General features: G+C 58.4%; 1 protein-coding gene across 1 annotated transcript in view; it reads right to left on the bottom strand.

Annotated features, from left to right (window-relative positions):
* MAD1L1 (mitotic arrest deficient 1 like 1) overlaps nucleotides 1–20,837 on the bottom strand; it is a 219,740-nt gene that overhangs the window by 34,864 nt on the left and 164,039 nt on the right. The window contains exons 15-16 of the mRNA XM_016212966.2: nucleotides 14,820–14,910; nucleotides 1,894–2,098 (exon numbers count right to left, since the gene is read on the bottom strand). Of these exons, the coding sequence (XP_016068452.1) occupies nucleotides 1,894–2,098; nucleotides 14,820–14,910 (296 nt within the window). The remainder of the gene's footprint in view (nucleotides 1–1,893; nucleotides 2,099–14,819; nucleotides 14,911–20,837) is intronic.

Raw genomic sequence — 20,837 nt, 5'->3', positions numbered from 1 at the left:
TGTGCCATGCTGGAGTAGGTGTGGCCCAGCACCAGGCCCTCCAGGGGCATTCTCCTCCCAGGGCAGAGCAGGTGGGATGCAGAGGAGAGCTGGGCGCCCCGCCACCCTCTCTTCCGGAGACACCTTGGCATCAGCTGTGCCCACAGTCAGGCAGTGACAAATTCAATCACCTTCAAAGTGTCGCCCTGGCAAGATTAGACTATTTTAATATTAATGCATCACCTAATTAAACACAAGTAATCATCTCTGGCCCAGCCTGGATAAGGCAGGGGAGCCATGCGAAGAGCCAGGAGGCAGCTGGGGGAGGCTGAGGTTTCAGGTTCCTGCCAACTCAGGGGCCGAGCCCTTGGAAAGGGCGGTGTAGCAGTTCCTTTGTCAAAGAGCCAGAAAAACCTCACGACGAGCTTTTCCTGCCTCACGTGAGTGCGCAGGTAGGGAGGGTAGTGGCCGCCCTCATTCTGTCCCTGATGCCCAGAGCGGTCCCAGCATGCTGGCGTGGAGCCTGGCTGCACTGTCCTCCTGCTCAGCACAGCCACTGTCCTTGGGAGGCGGCATCATCTGTGCTCACCCTCCATCCCACCACCCGCTTCTGCTCCACGCCCTGTGTGCAGCGACGGCACCCTGTGTGAACTGGTCAGGGAACTGGCCTCGTTTCCAATGGCCCACTGTGTCTGTTCCCGCATCATCCCTGCCCCTCAGCCAGGGGCCCGGCCACAGCAAGCCCAGCTGCTCCCCGCAATACCTGTCCACATGATGAGGGGGCTGGGGTGGCAGGGCAGGCTGGCCTTGGAGTTCAGAGCGGAGGGGAACAGTGGCTGAGTGGTGGGGCATTTGCTGGCAGCTAGAAGCTGGAGCCCTACCCTCCAGGTCGGGTCTCTGGACTCTGGAGAACCCAGTCAAGAGCCAACAGTGCCAAGGCTTCTGCAACCAGGGGAGGTCACAGGTCACAGCCCAGGAACCTGGTCCCCACGGCTGGAGCCAGGTGCACTAGAGACAGACGGAGCCCCGCTGAGGGCCCTGCTGACAGCTCAGAGCTGTGCAAGGTAGGAGCAAACACACCACCCCGCAGAGGCCAGCACCGCCTCGCACACTCAGCCTCAGCGACACCAGCGATTTGCTCACAATGGCAGGGCACTGCCACCTGTCCACCCACATGCTTAAGGGCCATCAGCGTGGCACCTGGCCATCCCAACAAACTCCCTCCAGGGCCATGGCTGCTGGGACCCTCCTCCCAGGCCACCCTGAGCCGAGTAGACCAAGCGCCGGGCACCCTCCAACAGCAGAGGGAGGCTGCAGGAACCCCTCTGGCCCCCTGGTTCCCATGGGCGCACTGTGTATGGTGACTCTGGGAAACCTGGGACCTCAAGGGGTCCCTTCCTTCACGCTGATGGACATAATTTCCTCTGTGCTCTGAATGAATGTTCTGAGGGCAGGACCTGGTGACCGTAAAACCCTCTGTGGCCTGGGGACAGACTCCTGCAGTCATAGACCTGGAGGTGATGAGGGCTCCAGAGACCACTGCCTGACTCAGAGCAGCGCCTGGGGGAACACATGGGGGAAAGCACTGCTGTGGCCTCTGCGCTGTGGCCGGGGCCTGTGAGAGCACTCAGGCCAGTGGAAGACACCGGTTTCCAAGGAGTATCGACTACTGGTGACTCAAGGGCACATGTAAGCTGATAACTGGTATCAACTTGTTCTGGGGTCTGAGAAGACTGGGCCAGGGGCTTCTCCACTGTGGACTGAGTTACTTTCTGTGGCTCTGCAGGCCTGGCTACCGGACCTTCTGTCCAGCCCCTCCCGCAGCCTGGCTGCCCACATAGGACAGACTGATGGACAGACAGACGGACACCTGAGCCGCCCCCGTGGCCATCAAGGCGAGGGGCGGAAGCCTACCTGCCACCTCCTTGGACGAGGGCAGGCACGTGGCCTCCAGGTCGGCAGGCACAGGACCGCCCCTCTCCAGGGCGCACACCAGCTTCCGCAGCCTCTCGCACTCCTCCTGCAGCCGCATCTGGTCCTGGCGGCGGCTCTGCTGTGCCTCGCTGGCCGGGTTCATGCTCATGTGCAGCACCTTGGTCTTGCTCTGGTCATAGTCGCCCTGCAGGATACAGGGCGGGAGTCAGTGCAGTGTCAGGACAGAGGAAGTGGACTGGAAGAGCGGGGTGCTTTCAATGCCCCAACGCTGGGCGTGGGTCAGGGCCCTCTCCTGGCAGACACAGCGCTGGCTGACTCAGCCCTCCTCCAGCCATGTGTGTGGCCCTATCGGTGAGCCACGGAGCCATCACGCACCTCCGTGCGTTGCAAGGGATGAGTGGGGAGACGTGAAGACGAAGCCTGCGCCCACACCCCTGGAACAGTGTGGACACTCGGGATCTGAGGCCCTTCTCTCAGTTCTAACCGCCAGGTGTGACAGAGACCGTGGTGGGCATCTTTCCAACACTCTATTGCAAACTGTCCAGTGACTGGAGCTCCTGCTGGCCTGCAGGCTGCCCTGGCAGGCCTCTCATCGGCCCCAGTTCACTATCTTTAAGAGTAGGGCCTGTGGATTAAAAACACAACCAGCCACAGGAGACGGAAGACACTGCCACGTTCCCCTCTCCCTCACACGCAGGCCGAGTGACACCTTGGGTGACCATGATGCGCTGGTACCACTTGCAAACCAAGCTGCTGTTTCCTCAGTTTCCCCTACTGGCCCTGGTCTGCTGGGATCCCACGCCTTCCCGTCCGGCCTCCCTAGGCTCCCCGGGCTGCGGCAGTCTGAGGCTGCCCTCGTTTCCCATGACCTTGAGAGTGAAGCACAGCTGCTCAGGGCGTCGGGAGAATGTCCCTCTAACTGGATCTGTCTGGTGCTCTTGCCCTGACCGCCTGGGTTGTGAGGAGACCCCAGAGGGGCAGAGCCTCCTCCCAGCATCACATGGAGGCCGCAGCTCTGGACGGATGCTGCCCCGTACGGGACACAGATGGAGTGGGGCTGTGCTCCCCCGAGGGCAGCGTCCACACTCCCAGCCGGAATTCTAACAGGAGATGCGTCTCCCTCCCCGCCAAGCTGTCTGTTCGGTCCCTTACTGACGTTAGAATTGAGGACAGACGTTTAGTTTACACTCTGGTTTATAAATCAATAGGACTCATCTTACTGCTCTGGCCACCAGTTCTTTCTGTTGGCTCCTGTGTCCCAGCAGGGCCACCTGTGGTCCATGTTTGGAGCACTTCCTGACTGGCACTAGAAGACGCTCTAGACCCGTCCTGTGTGTCTCCAGTCCCAGTCCCCCAGCTGGCCTTTTCTGCATGGGACCCAGTCTCTAGGTCAGTGTGGTGCATGTGAACTCCGGGCACCTGTGCATCGGCAGGCCCCCTGTGACACGTCTGAGCCTGCACGTGAACACGCAGATGGGGCCACCTTGGGACAAAAGGCCAGGCAGAGAGAGGCCCGGTTCTTCTGCCACCAATGGGTCCAGCCCAGCAGGTCCACATGCCAAAAGCTGCACCAGCACCCAGGAGAGACCAAGCCCAGGAGAGACCAGCAGCTACTGCCCACCAGCAGGAGACAGGTAACCGCTGTTGTAAGCCACTAAGTTTTGGGTCTTTGTAACAAAGCACCAAGTAACTCATGGGGCACCACACCTGAGGCCACAAAGGGCCTCCTGGTCCAACCATGTGGGGGACAGGTCCTTGGGAGGCCCCTGGGCCAGCGTCTGTGGGACTCTCCAAGGTAAGAGCAGGGCGGGGGGGGGGGGGGGGGGGAAGCAGTGTCATGCCTCAACCTGCTCACTAAGGGAATGGGACACCTGTGTGGGGTCCTGTTTTTGGCGGCTCCTCCTGGGAGCTGGGAGCAGGCACTCAGTCTGCTGGGTGGAGGGCAGGCACAGGGTGCGCGTGGAGTCACCACTTGCTGAAAGGGGATGATAGTCGCTCACGTGGACTGAGCCAGGACTTGTTCCCGAGGGCTTGGTAAGAGGATGTGAGGCACAGGGGTCCCCAGTGGCGCCCCGCTGTGGGCATGGGGGGGTGCCCGAGGAGGAGCACCGTGGGGGCTGCAGTCAAGGCCAAGCAGGTGGGAGAAGAGTCGGGCGGCTTGCTGAGCTCTGCTGCTGAGCACCAGGTTTGAGAAGAGTGGGGAATGGCTGTAACAATCTGCTAAGCCTGTTGCCCTGTTTGATCACAGCTGAGGAGACTGTTGAGACGCTGATGAGAAATTCAAAAGGAAAAGTCCAGCACCCCTTTGATGTGTGGGTGCTGTGACCGACCAAACTTGAGCACTGGCATCTGCTCAAGATCCTGCCAGGGTGGGGCACATGGCAGAGAAACCGGGGCCACACCCCAGGGGACAGGGCCCACACAGGCAGCCACGACAGGGTCTGAGCAGTGCCAGGGAATAGGGCTTGAGCATCAGTCACATGATTCTGAGACAAGGCGGGGGGTTCTCAAGTCCAGAGAGGGCAAGAGGCTTGCCTGAAACCAGCACACCTGGGGCAGGGCAGGGCTGGCCGGGGGCTCCCTGTGGGCCTGTGCAGGGGCTCCTGCCCCTGAGCCCTGAGGCTCCGCGTCTCCTCCGTGGCGTGGATTTCTGTGCATCCTCAGGTGAATAGCCATGTCCCTCCACATCCAGGACGGCTGTGCGAGCATCCTGAGTCCCATGGGGACGGGGTGGACAGTGGGCTGGTGTTCAAGTCCTGCCTCTAACCTGCTGGTGGCCCTGAGCCTCCTGTGCTTGCCAGGCCTCAGCTTCCTTTCTGTGCAAGGGAGTCTGGAAAACTTGATCTTCAAGGACCTTTTGGGTCCAGTGCTCCAAACACGGAGAGGACAACCTCCCAAAAGCCCCTGACTGGCCTGTGGATGGACCTGCTATGGAGCAGCCATGGCCACCCAGGGCCAGGCAAAGGAAACGCCGCCCCCTGGCTGTGCCCCAGGGGAGGGCGCCTGCCTTCCTGGACCCGCTGTGCATACTAAGAGACCCTGCTGGAACAAGGGAGAGACGCGAGGAGAATTAAAAAGCACAGTTAAATAACGGCCCATTCTCATGCATATTTATAAGTCACCCATCCTCAAACCTGAATCAATATCTCTCCAAGCTGGAGGAAGCACAACTGGGGTTTAGGGGGGCAGGAGATTGGGAGCTCTGGGGGTGCTGGCAGGTCTGGGGGGCAGCTCAGGGGAGAGCGGGAGCTCTGAGGGTGCCCATGGGTCTGGGCAGGCAGAGCTGGACCTACTAGATGGGTTGTGTACCCCTCCCAGGCCCCCGCCATGGTGACCTTGTCCCCTGCCACATCCCAGTCTGAGACCAGCTTGCACAGGCCCAGGGCTGGTGCTCTGTGCTCAGGAGCTACATGACCTTGGGAAGGTCCCTCAGGTGCTGGCCTCGCATCCTACACACCTCACAGACTGGAGGGAGGGCTCTCACTCGGTATGTAGTGGGCTCGCACGGACACTCCCAGCTCTGAAGTTGTGAACACACAGCAGGCCAGGCCCCCAGAGCCAGCCCCTGGGGTGGTGTGCATGCTGAAGGTGAAGGGCGTGAGGATCAGGAAGCAGCATGGCCGGAACCCAGGTCTCTGGCACCAGGAGCGGCTGGCCTACCTCTTCACTCAAGGACCCAGAAAGGAAGGTCCAGAGAGGACAGGAGGCCCACCCAGCTGCCCGGGACTGGTCACTGGGGGAGTGGTGGTGAAGAGAGGAGAGGCCCAGCTGGAGGCAGGAAAAGGGGTCTGGACAGAGGAGGGAAAAGAGGGCTCCTGGGCCCCAGCTGCAGGCCCCTGGGGACTGTCCTGCATCACAGGCGTGTCACTGAGGGGGCAGCTGCTCTCTAAGCCTTCCTCAGCCCCCCGGGCCATCTTGGCTGCCGGTGATCGTGTGGGCTGTGATCACATGGACTGAGCCCCTGCAGCCCCCCACTCCTCATTTATGCTCATCCCCCAAGACAAGAGGCTTCATTTGGAAGCTGGCCACTTGGCATTCCCGTGGCTGAGGCGCCCTTGCAAAACAAACATGCGAGAGTACGGCCCACCACCTCTCAGTGGGCTGTCAGGGCTGAGGAATGATTTATGACGGCTGCTTTCTGTGCCACGGTGAGCCCAGGGCCCTGTGGCCCACCCTGAAGCGACCAGCCCAGGCAGCGGCACAGGCGCTTGGGGCCTCCTGTTCAAAGGCCCTCCTGGGAGATCCAGGAGTGGGGCAGGGGGAGGACAGCCAGGGTAGGGAGGCAGGGCCTGCAGGTCAGCACGTGTGGGTGGGCCCTTCTCACACCATCCCCAGGGCTACCACCTCTTCCAACCCCCAACCAGGGGCCAGAGAAGGCAGCAGAGTGTGTTTATCCACCGTGGCAGGGTAAGGACCCCGGGCGCAAAGGTGGGTGTGGTAGGCTGTGCCCTGCAGCTGGCAGCAGCCATTCCAGAGGTGGCCACTGGGGGAGAGGCCCAGAGGGGCCTTGCCCAGCCAGGACTGCTGCGGTCCTCCCACTGCCAGCGGCTTCCTCAGGCAGGAAAAGCGCTGGGAGTCTCTGCAGCTGGCACAGATGCTCCTATCACTGGGAGGGAGCCACGTGTCCAGCTGAGTGGAGACCAGGGGTTGGTGCTCCAACAGGCACCACCAACACCACCACCACCAGCTAATGGCCTCTCCTCCCCGGAGACGAGGTAACACAGCTGAGAGGGGAGAACGAGAGGCCCAGCTGCTGTGCTCAGAGGGACAGACATTCCTCTTTGCTCCCACAAAACCCGGGTAGCTTGTGCCTACAAGCATGTGCCTCAAGCAGCTTTTCAGTCAGTCCTAGCACCTGTGTGGGCCACTGGAGTCCCCCTTCTGAGACCATTCTTTTAGCATTTAGTGTTTTGTCCACAAACCCCTTTACAAAACCTTTCTGCAGGAGAAATTGTGCAATGGGCCAAAATCTCTCTTCAGGCTGTCAGGAAGCTCCCCTTCACCAGCAGTGTCAGCCTGGGGGTCAGAACATCAGTGACCTGGGCCTTGCGGGTCTCATGGCATCAGCTGGCGGGAATTCTTTGTGGAACAGTGGGGCCTCACTTAAATGAAACAGGTGATCCCAGATCCCAGACACTTACAGACCGATCAAACCCAACTTCCCCAGGCAACCCTGATCATTCTAGAACCTGCCAAGGAGAGCCCCGGGTGCTTGGACGGCTGACATCCTGTGTCCTTCTCTGAGCCAGGGAAGGAGACCAGGAGCACAGGTCTGGCCAGGTCCTCACACGGCCTGCTTCCTTTCTCTCGTATCATCCCGATTGGCTTACCTGTCTGTATTATCAGTCCATTATTTGTCTCTCCCTGTAGAACACAACCTCACAAAAGTTGGGGCCCTGGTTGCCTCACCCTCCAACTGTATCCCTAGTTAGAGCAGTGCCCACACAGTGGAGGCCTGTAAAGTGGGCTGCCTCACCGAAGGGGCAGGGCTGGTCAGCATAGTCCCGGGGCATCCCTGCAGGGACCGTAAGACCTGAGCTCCCAAGATCCTTGCCTAAAAATGACAATTACACGTTATTTTTTATCACATCTGATTTCTAGATTTGTAAAGTGTTGAGTCCCTAACTTTTTCAACTAAATGCTCTTCAAGGACCACATGCAGATAACGAGGTGTCACAGCCACGGCCCGAGACACCAAGGTTGGTGCACTGGAGGTGTCCCCGAGGGCCAGCAAGGATGCCAAGGCATGAGAGGCAGCCACCCATGGCCGACGATGGCATTGCTCACTGTGCCTCCTGCCTCTTGGGTCTTGAGTTCAGTCAGCAGAGAGGCTGGACCAGTCCCGAGAGTAGAAAGGGAAAGACCCCCAGAGAGTGGCTCCACGGGCCCCTTGGGGAGGCTGTGCCGCCTCACCTGCACACGAGGGGCTGGGGCGGCTGGCTGGGCCCTGAGGACCACAGTGAGGCCTGCGGGCACCGGCTCTGGGCCCAGGGCCTCTGAGATGAGAAGGGGCTTAGTATTCAGGACACGTCAATCTTCTCATAAAAAATCAAAAGAAATCAGCGCCTGTGGAAATTTCTCTGCACAAATGCGCATCAACGAGCTGGCTTTTTTTAGTCCCGGCGTTAATAAACATGAGCAGTTTGGCGCCGCGGCGGTGGGGGCTTGGGCCTTTTCCTTCATTAAGTGTCCTGTTTTACATACAGCATTTGGGAGGGCAGGCCCGGGGCAGCAGGCCCTGGGTGAATGCTGAGCCCCCATGGGGTCCCTTGGTGGCCAGGACAGCCGGGATGCAGGGCCGTGCAGAGTGGGCACCCTCGGGGCATAAAGAGCCAGGTGTGCCCACCACGAGGCAGGTTACAAACCCTGTAAGTGGAATCCAGGATCCACACGTGAACTGTAGGCAATGTGACTGAAGAAGACACCTGCCCATGATAAAAGCAAACAAGGTGCGACACGAGATGTAGTCCCACAGGAAATGCGCAGGACGGATACGTCTGTGTGAGCTGTTCCGGCGGCACAGAGAGGGCCCCCCCACATGGGCAGAACGTGACACCCTTGTGTAGGCAGAGCAAACACCCTAGGGGTCTTCTCCAGATGCCATCTTTACATTTCATGAAATCTAGCAAAATTCAAAATGGGGGGGACTTTATTTCTAAAGTCCATGTAGAAATAAACGAGAGCTGCTGGGAGAATTCTGTGAAGAGTCATGTGGGGGGCGGAATGACATATCGGACATGGAAACACTGAAGGCATCAATCAGAACCACCCAGAACTGGGCCCGGACGGAGACACAACTACGAAAGACAAGAGAGAACAAATAGACCCAGAGAGCGTGAGGTCTGGTGCAGGAGGCAGGAGGCTCTCGCACCCGTGAGGACAGGACAGGCTTTCATTGGAGGTTTGGGGGTAAGTGGGAGGAGTCTTTTCAAGAAAGATTGAGATCTTACCTTCTAAACATCAAAACCACTGACAAATTCCATGTCAATCACAGGCTGAAATGTAGAAAATGAAACCACCAGAAAACCAGAAGAAACCATGGTAAAAACAGATCCAAAGCCCAGACACCTCCCCTCCAAAAAAGGTACATACAAATGAATCTACATAAAAACTTAAAAATAAAAAACTGCTTTGGAAAAAAAATACCTCAGGCAAAGTCAAAAGATAAATGATAAATAGGGAAAATATATTCATAACTTAAAACCAGCCCAACTCCTTAATATACAAACAGCTTTAAGAAATCAACAAGAGGACCAATAATTGGTTTGAAAAATGGACCAAGAGTATGAAGTACTGAAGAACCCTCACTCTCACGTGAAACACGTATGAAGTACCGAAGAACCCTCACTCTCATGTGAAACATGTATGAAGTACTGAAGAACCCTCACTCTCATGTGTAACACGTTTGAAGTAACAAAGAACCCTCACTCTCATGAGAAACGTATGAAGCACTGAAGAGCCCCCACTCTCGCGTGTAACAGGTATGAAGTACGGAAGAACCCTCTCACATGTAACACGTATGAGCTACTGAAGAATGCTCACTCTCGCACGTAACATGTATGAACGCACTGGTGAACCCTCACTCCCATATATAACATGTATGAAGTAGCCTCACTCTCACAAGTAACATGCATGAACGTGCTGAAGGTCCCCCACTCTCCTGTATAACAAAGACTAAAAGACTAACCCTAAGACTACACTGAGCCTTCTCACCTACTGGACCAGGGGAGCCTCAATGTCCGACTGCACTGCTGAGGCTGGGGACACGGTGGCCGCCCAGGCTGCTGGCACGACACTGTCCTGCTGCGTTGGTGGTGAGCACTGACGCTGTGAGAACCTGGTGGCACTGCCAGAACACCCACAGGTGCCCTTTCGGCCATCACCCCTCCTCTGGAAGCCAGTCCGCACAGACTTGCACGCGGGCAGTGCCGCGCAGCGGACACTCAGCAGGGCCTCGTTTGTGCTCACCTGCATTAACGGCAGCCGGCTGAACAGATGAGGGCACACCCCACAGAGAGCCCACGCACAGACGGGAAGGCCGCCCGAGTCGGCAGGCGACGAGGAGGGGTGCAGAATGGTTGGGAAACAGGCCTTCCCTCGGGTTAAAAGGGAGTGGGCAGCCAGGGTATGTTAGGAGGGAAACCACCAGTTCAACCACGCTCCCCTCGGAGAGAATTACACAAAACGCTCCACGTGCACAATCCGCTTGTCCTCACAACCCCAGGAGCAGCCACTGCACCTGGTTTCCAAGGAGGAGCTGGGACTCAGGTCACATGTCGAGCGAGGTTGGAAACGCACCTCTGGGCACGCTGCCCTGCTGCCAGCACCCGCCCACGGGCGCCCTGCTCCAGTGCACTGGCTGAAAGCCAGGCCTGAGGCTGATGCTGTCCAGGTGGCCACACACAGGTCTTGGGATGTGAGCCTAATGACTCGGGGGGGTTCCTGAGCTGGACCCCAGGGATGGGCAGTTGCTCCAGACAGAGCTGGTCTAGGAGCTAGGAAGTGTGGGATGCGGGCCAGGGGCAGGGCAGGGTGGGACGGAGAGGGGCACTGAGGGAAGCCAGCCGAGAGCCTGGCAGCTCGAGTCTGCTGGCCCCACAGCACCGGGTCTTGACTTCCTGCGGCTCTGGCTCTCCATGATGGTGGGTGGGAAGATGGGAGGTGGCAGCAGGGCAACGTGCCCAGAGGAGCATCCTCGCCCAGACGTCCCAGGCTTTCAAGGAAGAAATGGCGGCTCAGGGGGCAGGATGGGCCTGAACCTCTGCTGGGGGAGATGGAGCCCAGCTGGCGGCAGTTAGTGGGGGACATGACTGTCACCTCCCGCCATGTGGAAGATCACTGGCTCCTGGGCCTCTGGGCTGCTTCACTGGCACAGAGGGGTGACAGAACCCCTTCCTCGGTGCCCATGAACGTCAGTGAAGATGTCCAGCAGGGTCAGGTCCAGAGAGCGCTCCCTGCACACGCCAATGAGGAGCTGCCCAGGGTTACCTCAAGGGGGACATGCAGCAAAGACCAGTGCTGGCAGCCACAGGACAGCATGGCCACTGTCAGTTGAGCACCCCTGTGCTCCAGGCATCGGCCCACAGGAGGAGACACCCTCAGAGCTATATCAGACCCTGGGGTTCGAGCCCTGCTCACCCAGGAAAACACAATCTCCCACCGGAACAATGTCTGGCACACGCCCCAAGCCCAGGCGGCGCCTGGCACCAAGGCCTGCAGGGCTCTGCCCCCTCAAGGAGCAACACCCAGGGAACATTCCAGAAGTGTAGGCAGTAGACCATTAGGAAACACCCCGTCTAGTTGGGGGCAGGGTGTGCGCAAGGGCCTGGTCAACAGCTGGAGGATCCACGGGAACAACTGGAGCCAAGTGGGTATCTGATGAAGGGCAAGGTCTGCTTTGGGCTCAGGGCTCCCGGCAGCTGGACACAGGTGGGAATGGGTGGGTGGGGGAGGGACTGCTGTTCAAGGGCTGACAAGTTTGCCGCTGGAGCCACAGGCTGTGTGACAGGGACCAGCGGGGGCTGGGGGGCCTCACAGATCGATGGGGTGAGGGCACTGGGGTGAGAGGAGTGGCAAAGCCCCCCCTGCACCGTCCTGGGGAAGGAGGCGGAGGCTGGGAGTCTATGATTAGACAGCGCTGCCAGTCTGGTGATGCAGGGACAGGAGCGGGCATGGGCAGTGAGCTTTCTGCTCACAGGGAACCCAGCAATTTTCTACCCACTCCATTTCCAAAAAAGTTACATTTATTAAAATGTCACTGGGCTGCAGTCTGGCCCCCTTCCTGAGTGCACTGCAGGCTGGCTGGGGCAGGCAGGGCCTCTGAGGGACAGCGGCCACGCGGGCTCCCACGCCGGCCACCAACCTCCTGCGCAAGCATCGTGACTGGGCAGCTCTGAGGGACAGCAGGCTGGGCTCAAACCTCGGAGATGAATTCTGCTTAATTACACACATGCTGAAGCATTTACAGGGAAGGGTACAGATGTTGGCAATTTGCTTTAAAATGCATAAAAAAAATTAAAGAGGATGGGTGGGTGGAGAGACACATCATAAAGCGATCACAGTGAGTCGTCTGTGATGGGTCGGATGGTGGGTAAACGGGTTCATGTGAAACTCTTTCAACTTTACTGCAGTGTGAGATGTTCATGAGACACTGGGGAAAATCCAGCAGGCTCCACTTTGGTGCCTGGGACGGGGCACAGAGCCTGAGCATGGCAGGCTGTGTGCCCCTCACCCCCGGGAGGTGGTGTTCAGCCCAGGTCCACTGCCTAATGGACAAGTGTCCACCAGGCCCAGAGCTGGGTGCATCTGGCCCTCTGGACTGACACTTCAGGTGCTCCAGGCGCTTGTGGCCTTGATGGTCCCCAAATGTAGCCCATAAGAAACACAAATGTGGAAAACCACACGTCATCCTCACGGTGAGGCCTGACGATGGTCAGAGACCACGTTCTCTAGGCCCAGGAGGTGCCCTGGCTGGCAGCTGTCACCTGGCCTGCAGGGGAGTGGTGTCAGCTCTGTGTCGAGGTGAGCAGACCAAGACCAGGGCCACAGCTGGTGAGGGACAGAGTCACCACCACGCCCAGTGCCCACACTAAGAAGAGGGTCATTGGCTCTCTGTCTGAACAAGTGACATGAGTGCCCACTTGCTGCTGTTCTGCAAGCACCTTCTTGGTTCTGGGAAACTGAGGCCAGTCATTCTCCAAGCCATTGGCCCAAGGCACCTGGAGCAAGAGGAGAGGACCACTGGGAAAGGATGGGTGGGCATGGGGAGGCTGCAGGATGGGGATAGAGGGGTTAGGTCTGGGGCACAAGGAATGCATTTCCCACTGTTTCCGAGTTCACGTAGAGACAGTCTGCCTCCCAGAGCCCCTGACTCCTGCAGCCACACCAAGGATCCCAGGGCCCTCTGCCTCCAGACCCACACAGCTCCAGGTGGTTTGCTCAAGCTGTCTTTATTTGAGAACATGTTCAAACCCCATTCTGCCTCTAAAAAGGGGTGTCTGAGTTAGTCACTCATTTGTTGGCTAACTGTGGACCTCAGTCTCCCCATCTCTAAATGGGGGCTCCCAAGCTAGCAGTCTTCCTGATGGCTGGCAGGAAGTCCTACCTCCTTAAGCCACATCAAAAACGCACACAGGTCACCCCAGATGAGTGCGGGAATAGCCGAGCGCCCTCAGGGAGACCTGCACAGGCCACACACCATGAGGGAGCCCCTGGAGGCTTCCCAGCCCGGAACAGGCTGCCACCGCATGAGCACACCCAGCTCTGAGCGGTAACTGGAGCGGTTCCTCCCCGCCCAGCTGGGAACTAATTACAAGAAGTTCTAACTAGCGAGCGCCCTCTCCAAGCGCACGCTCCCAATTATGTCCGACGCAGCTGACTTTAATCAATCTTCCCTGAAGCAGCCCACCTTTCTGCTTCCCGAGGGGAGGGTGCAGCACAAGAACCCTCCAGCAGCAGGGCCGACACGGCCACGGCCAGGCCAGGCGAGCCACACGCTACGGCCCCTCCACCTCCTCATCAGCGGGGCCACAGCTGAGTGCAGTCAGGCCACCCGGAGGGCATCACGTGCTCCTCGGCTGCTTCCCAGGCCCGGGGCGGACGAGGGGATGGGGCTTTTGCCCTCTCTATGGCCGAGCAGAAGCAGCCAGGCGGATGTTAGGGCCGACAGAGCATCCACTGTGTGCCAGGTGTGGTGGGCGGGTGTGGCCCATCTCCCCACAGCGCCATGTGGGCACCACTATCCTGATTTGAACCCCCTGCGGGCTCCAAGGGCAAAGCCCTGACAGGCCTGCAGCACCCAGCCAAGGGGCGGGCCGGGTTCCAGCTGACCTTGGGGCCTCGGATGCCGGACCCCGCCATGGAACCCCATTTCCACGAGCCAGTCACTCACCGGCATGCCCATTTCCCCACCACTAGGACTGGCCCCCGAGCCAGACCTTAGAGCTTTCTTGACCTGCTGCCACAACCAGGATGATGGCCGTCCACCCGAGTCCTGGCCTCTGCCTGTCTGCCTTGCCCTGGTGCTGGTGGGTGCCCTTGCCCACAGCAGGAAACAGAACGATTTCAGCTGGATTCACCGACGCCGACTGTGGGAGGCCCAAGCAGCCATCAGCCGTGATCTCAGGCTGCGCAGGATTATAAGAGCCAGAAAACATCCCCAACCCAACTGACATGGCTGCTGACAGGCGGCTGGGAATTCACCTGCCAACAGCCCAGTTCTCCAGCTGAGGACTGCGGCCCAATTAAACGGTCTGAGCTGACAGGTCCAGGGCTGAGCACAGTCCGGCCACGGCTCTCTGCGCCTTGCTTTATCAAAGTTGTCACTTCTACCATCTCCAGGAATTGGTAATAAAAACGGGATTTGATTTACCTCTAATAGGTGTCAAGATAAAATCAATGGCCTGTCCAAAATCTGGGTGATCGCAAACCTGCAGGTTTCCTGCCACAGAACAATTTAAACGGGAGGGTAAAAACAAAACCAGAGTAAAAGCGAACGGCGTCAACAGCAGTGTGGCTTCATGACTGCAGCAGGGGGATGGGCTTGGGCACGAACCCAACCCACACCAAGACGGCCTCATCCGCTGGGCCTGTCCGCCCACATGCCATGTGGGCACACGCATGGGGAAGCAGACACACAGACTGCAGGCGCTGGGGCCACGGAGCACCGAGGACGGTGGGGCCAGGACAGCGCAGCCTTTGGCAGGATGTCCCCTCTGCAGGGCTCTGGGACACACACTCTCGGTCAGCGAGGGGTGTGGGTGTGCGAGTAGGTCCCTGGTTGAGTGTAGTGTGAGAGAGAAAATGGGATGTGTGGGTGCAGGCACACAGACACGCACAGGAGAGGGGACCGGGAGGCTGGGGCCCACTGGCTCCAGGACGGCGCCACAGGGCTGCGGTGTGCTCACCTGCAGGGTGAGGTGCTCCAGCTGCGCTTCCAGACGCCTCTTCTCCTCCTCCAGACGGCCCCGCTCCCCTTCCAGCTCCTCCACCTTCAACCTGCAAGGAGAGCGAGACCCAGGAGTGAGGCCCGGACAGCACATCCACTGCTGCCCTCGCCTCAGGGAGACAGGTGGAAGGTCACGAGACGAGGCCGTGAGTTCTATTCCCAAATACACGTGTGAGACTATGACGCTGATGGAGGGCGTTGGAAAAACCCTGTGGAAGTGCCCAAGCAGAGGATGGCGGAGCCCACGGCACCTGTCAGATGGAGAAGTCCTGATGGGGGACCACAGCTAAGCAGAAGCGGGACAGGTGGGGCCCAGGTGAGAGGTGGGGCCGCATCCTGTGGAGGACAAAAGTCTCTAGAAACAAGGAGACACGCAGAGCACGGTGCGGGAGAAGGGGCAGAGAGGGGCTCTGGGGGACGGTGGGGAGTTCCTTCCCCGTGAGCCTGGGTGGGGTCACCTCCAGGAGGCCGCCTCCTGTGGGCAGGGCTGTGCCTTCAAGGGACAGGCTGGGTGGGGAGCCCTGCAAGGCCCTTTGTGAAACGGTATTATGATTCTGAAGGCTCGTGAACAAGTGTCCTCGAGGGCTAAATTCAAATAAGCATCTGTGTGTAGCTGCAGACGTGTTAATAAAATGGTGTGATCCATCCTGGCCGTCAAGAACAAACCCACATAAATAAACCTGTGCGTTTAAGTGGGCACTTCTCCTTGTTCTCCTTTCCAGGCAACTGTCACCGGGGGAGAGAGTGTGCACGTGAGCGCGTGTGTGCGTGTGTGTGAGTGTGAGTACAAGTGAGTGCATGTGTGTGTGTGCTCGTGAGTGTGTGAGCGTGCATATGAGCATGCGTGTGAGTGTATGCGTGTGTGCATGAGTATACGTGTGTGTGTGTGCGTGTGTGTAAGTGTGAGTGTACATGGGTGAGTGTATGCGCGTGTGTGTAGAGATCAGCTACAGAGAGGCGGTTGTTGTCTTGCCTAAAAAATCTCTAATGAACACACCACACGCCCTGGAAAACTCCCGAGTGAAGGTTTGCTTTTGCCCACGGGGAGGCTACAAAACGGCCTGGACAGGAGAGCCCGGGAACCGGAGGCACAGCTGGAAAAGGAGCCTCTGGCCCGAGATGCTGCTGTCCAGGCTGATCGTCCACCGGTCCCAGACCCACACCCTGCCCTGCTGGCTGCCCCTGACCAGAGCTGCCGCCACTGTCACTGTTGGCGTCTCTGTCCCGTCAGACGGCCGCTTGTGTTTCCAGTGCTGAGCAGTGTCGGGCTCACGGCAGACACCGGTGACCACGCCTTTAAACAAACGTCGAAGTCCTCAGCTGAGACTGGAGCGTGGAGAGGGTGACGGCCCCAGCTCTGGGTCAGTCACATGAGGAGCCGCGTCCTGCTATGGACTGAATGTCCCTGCCCCCCGCCCTGGGTTGAAGCCCTAACACCCAGCGTGTGGTTTGGAGGTGGGTTTTTGCAGGTAACTAGGGTTATTCAAGGTCATGAGGGTGGGGCCCTTGGGAGCTAGAAACAGCGTTAAGGGGGCTCTGGAGGCGGGGCCCCGAGGGAAGAGCATGTTTCTGAAAACTGGAGAGAGCTGATCTGTTATGGGATCACGGGGAGGTGGCCATCTTCAGTGCTTGTGGGAGGCAGAAGTGGATGCGGTCAGAGTGCCTGTTTGCTGAGGACATGGCGAAGCAAAGCGCTGAACAAGCAGCTGGGTCCCTCCTGCTGACAGTAAAATGTAAAGCGAAGGAGATGAACTGAGGAGGGAGTTGCAAGTCTGGTGAGGAGAGGCCGTCAGCACCGTGGTCTCCTCCCCATCCCCAGAACCTCGGTGTCTGCGGGAGACACAGCCGGGCAGCAGACGGGCCAGCTGAGCGGTGCTGTGAAACGAAGACGAGAGGGGCACAGGACACAGGACGCGGAGGCCAGGCACCGGGAGCCGGTGCCTGGACCAGCAGCGCTGGACGAGCACGCGAGGCTGCAGGTGACTCAGCAGAGACACTGCAGTGAGCAGGGTGGGCATCGCAGTGCAGCCCCCAGAGGAGGCCGTGAGTGCAGGGAGCTCTCCACACCATTTCTGCAAGTTTTCCAAGTGAAACCATTCCGGAACCAACAGCTGGCAAGGAAGGAGAGCAGGGAGGGGCGGAGGGAGGCGGGAGCGGCTCTATCAGTCACCAACGCAGTCGACTCTGGAGCCGATACCAGACACTGCGCACAGAGAAGGGGCACGAGGTCAGCGTGAAAGGGCAATTCACCAGGACCCACAGCCCTATTTGTATCTGCTCCTAAAAGCCAAGCGTCCAGATATGGGAAGAAAAACTGACAGAACTGGAGGGAGAAACAGGCAACCCATGTGCAGCTGGGGGCTTGAAGGCCCTTCTGCGTCACAGACAGACCAGGACGGAAGAGCAGCCAGGCACAGGACCGGCGCCGCATCACAACCAGGCCCCAGGGACCTCAGAGCACCCCCTTCCCCAACGCAGAGCGTATTCCTGGGCAGCTGACAAGTTCAATGAAGTTTAAACACTGAAATTATACAAACTCTATTCACAGAGCACCGTGGAACCAAACCAGACATCAGTACAGACGGGGAGTCTGCACCCGTGTGGGGACGTGACACGCGGTGGAAGGAAGACCAACAGAGCTGGTGTTTTACTGAATGAGAACGAGACCAGGACGTTTCGGGACGTGTGGGGTGCGGGTGGAGCCGTGCTAGGGAACTGCCTACGTTAGAGACCGCAAATAAGTCACCTAAGCTCCCACTTTAAGAAATGAGCGCCCAGCCGGCGTGTCTCAGCGGGTGAGCGTTGACCTGGGATCCAGGTGATCGGGGTTCGAGTCCTGGTCGGGGCACAGGCCCGGGCTGTGGGCTCCATCCCCAGTCGGTGTGCAGGAGGTGCCGGTCAGTGACTCTCTCTCATTGTTGGTGTTTCTCTCCCTCCCTCTCCTTTCCTCTCTGAAATCAATAAAGTCATATATAATAATAATAAAAAAAAGAAATGAGAAAAGGGGGAGACACTGAAAGGAGGCAGAAGCAAGGACATGAAAGCAGGAACCACTGAAGCTAAAAATAGAAAGACAATGAGAGAAAAGAAAGAAAGAAAAAACACTGGTTTGTTTTCTTGAAGAGACCAACTAAATTGCAAAGCAGCCGGGACATGTCAGGGGCGGGAAGGGGACACTCCCCCGCAGGCCCTGCAAGCGGCTCGGCGCACACGCGGAGCCCGGGTACAACGCACTAGCTGTGCAAAGCCCACAACACCCCACTCGCCCGCGACTGGGCACACCCTGAACATGACGCGTCCCAAACATGCGACACTGCTGGGCTAACCCTCCCCTAACAGAGCTACCCAGGCCTACGGGGTTTTACCGGGTATGAAGCTTAAAGAAGAAATGATGCTAATTCTACAGAAACTCCTCAGGAAATGGAAGAGAAGGAACATTCCCAAGTCCCTCCTGAGGCCAGCAAACCAGACAAGGGCAGTGCCATGGGAGAACCACAGACCAGCATCCTCATGGACACGGACACAGAGATCAGCAAACATCGGCGGGTGGGTCCCATGACACTCTCGAACAACACACCACACCCGGGCGGGTTTATCTCGGGACGACAGGCAGCTCAGCACCGACAGATGAACCAGCGTCGGCCACCGTACGGAAGTCCAAAGGAAAAACCACATGATCCTGCCACCCGAGCCAGGAAAGGAGGGACTTGAGAAAACTCAACGTCCATTCAAGACAAACCGAGAAGAGATGGGCACTTGTACATCGCAACCAAGACACCTGGAAAAGCCCCGGCACACATCACGGTCGCGGTGAGGACCACGGTCCCCAGGCCAGGAGCCAGGCAGAGCCGTCCGCCCTCCCCTCCACCTCCTCACGGCACCGGAGGTCACCACCAGCGCAGGACACCCCCCCGGAGAACAGGACACAACACTGACCACGTCTACAGACAACAGAACATCTATGCAGAAAACTGCAAGGAATCGACCAAATACAAAGACTGAAACCCTCAGAGGGTTTAGTAACCCAGGTAAGCTTAGTGAGGCTGCAGGGGACAAGGCGAGCCACTGAATCGATCGCTCACTTCTACAGAAAAGTCACGAGCAAAGTAAACCGAGAGGCAACTACACTTACAGCGGATACAAGAGGACACGCTCAGGTCAAATCTGACCAAACGTGCGGAACCCGCACCGAGAGTAAAAACGCTGCAGGGAGGAGTCCGAGACCCGAACACACGGAGACGCACAGCGTTCGCGGGTGGGGGCGCCACGCGAGTGCAGGTGGGCACACCCACCACCTCCCAGCACCGACCCGGCGCCGACGTGGAAACTCAACAGGGCGGACGGGCTCAGCAACGCCGACGAGCAGGCGGAACCGGAGGAGTCGACTACCCGGCGCGGAAACCGACCGCGCAAGGCGGCAGTGACGGAGCAGCGGTGACGGGCGACCCTCGGGCCAGCACGGCAAAATGGGGCGTGCAGAAGCAGAGGCACACGCCCAGCACTTGTCATTTCTTACCGAGGCGCACAAACGGCGCAGGACGGACGCAGCCTTTCCCACACCTGGTGCTGGAGCCACTGAGACCTTTAGGTAAAAAATAAAAAAAGAAACCTTCACCGAAACCTTACATCTTACACAAAACTTAACTCAACATGGATTAGAGACTTAAATGTAAAATGTGAGCCCGGCCGGCGTGGCTCAGCGGTTGAGCGTCGACCTGGGATCCAGGCGATCGGGGTTTGATTCCCGGTCAGGGCCCAGGCCCGGGTTGGGGGCTCGATCCCCAGTCGGGGGCGCGCAGGAGGCAGCCGATCAGTGACTCTCATCGTTGATGTTTCTCTCTCTCTCCCTCCCCTCTGTGAAATCAATAAAGATATATTTTTAAAAAAATAAGTAAATAAAGTGTGAAACTATAAAACTTTCAGAAAAACACAGGTGAAAATCTGATACTTAGGGTTAGGAGAGGAGTTTTCAGACTAAACATCTAAAAAGGGGCATTTCATCAAAGAAAAGAAGATGGATAAATTGGATTTTATCAAAATTAGAAACTTTTGTTGTGTTAAAGACACTGATAAGAATGAAAAAACAAGCCAAGGGCTAAGGGAGGTACGTGCTAATCACAGACTGACAAACGGACATGCGGGGCACATACATAAAGAACCGGAAAACTCAGAAGCCAGGAGAAACCAGGTCAGAGACCTGCACAGCGGCTCACGAGGATGCGTGGACGGCGCCGAGCCCGCCAAAGCACGGCAGCAAAGCCGCGGCGAGGCCCGACGCACCCAGCACCCCAGGTGCTGACGGCCGGACACGGAGGAGCCCAAGCCCCTCGTTCTGACCCAGGCCGCTCCCCGGAGGGGCGCAGGCTTGGCGCGAGGCCGGGGTCCAGCTCGGCCCCTCCCAGAGAGTGGGCACTGATGCCACGCAGCCCGTGGGCGCCACAGCCGCTCGTCACAGCCGCCCCCCTGCAAACACAGGCGTCCTCAGGAAGTGGGCGCTACATTCACACGCCCCGTCCTCAGCCCAGGGCCGGTCCCTGTGGGTCCCCCTAAACTCAGAACTGGCTCATGCGTTTCCTCCGTGGGCTGGGCACCGCCACGTGACCTCACGGGCTCCAGCCAGGGAGTATGAGAAAACCTGCCCCCGTCCACGGTTCTTTCCTTTGGGAAACGCCGAGCCCCTCCCCGGGGCAGTTCCTCAGCCACACGCTCAGGTTGGTCTGCTGGTGACAAACAGTCCTAGTTCTACTCTGCCTGACAATGTCCTGATTTCCCTTCATCCCCGAAGGATATTTTCTTTCACTGGCTGACAGTTCTCTTCCCTCAGAACTTGAAAAGCGCTGTGAGCTTCATCCGGTTCCGCAGTTCCAGATGAGAGATCCGCTGTCACTCAAGCCCGCGTTCCCTGCAGAGACGACAGTGCTGCTCCCGGGCTCCTTTCAAGACGTCTCCCCCGTCTCTGGCCTCAGAGGGCCCATCA

This window comes from Miniopterus natalensis, chromosome 4, assembly GCF_054644295.1.
Source record: "Miniopterus natalensis isolate mMinNat1 chromosome 4, mMinNat1.hap1, whole genome shotgun sequence".
NCBI classification, from domain to species: Eukaryota; Metazoa; Chordata; class Mammalia; order Chiroptera; family Miniopteridae; genus Miniopterus; species Miniopterus natalensis.
The sequence above is the reverse complement of the archived record's forward strand: the minus strand, read 5'-3'. Positions and strand labels throughout refer to the sequence as shown.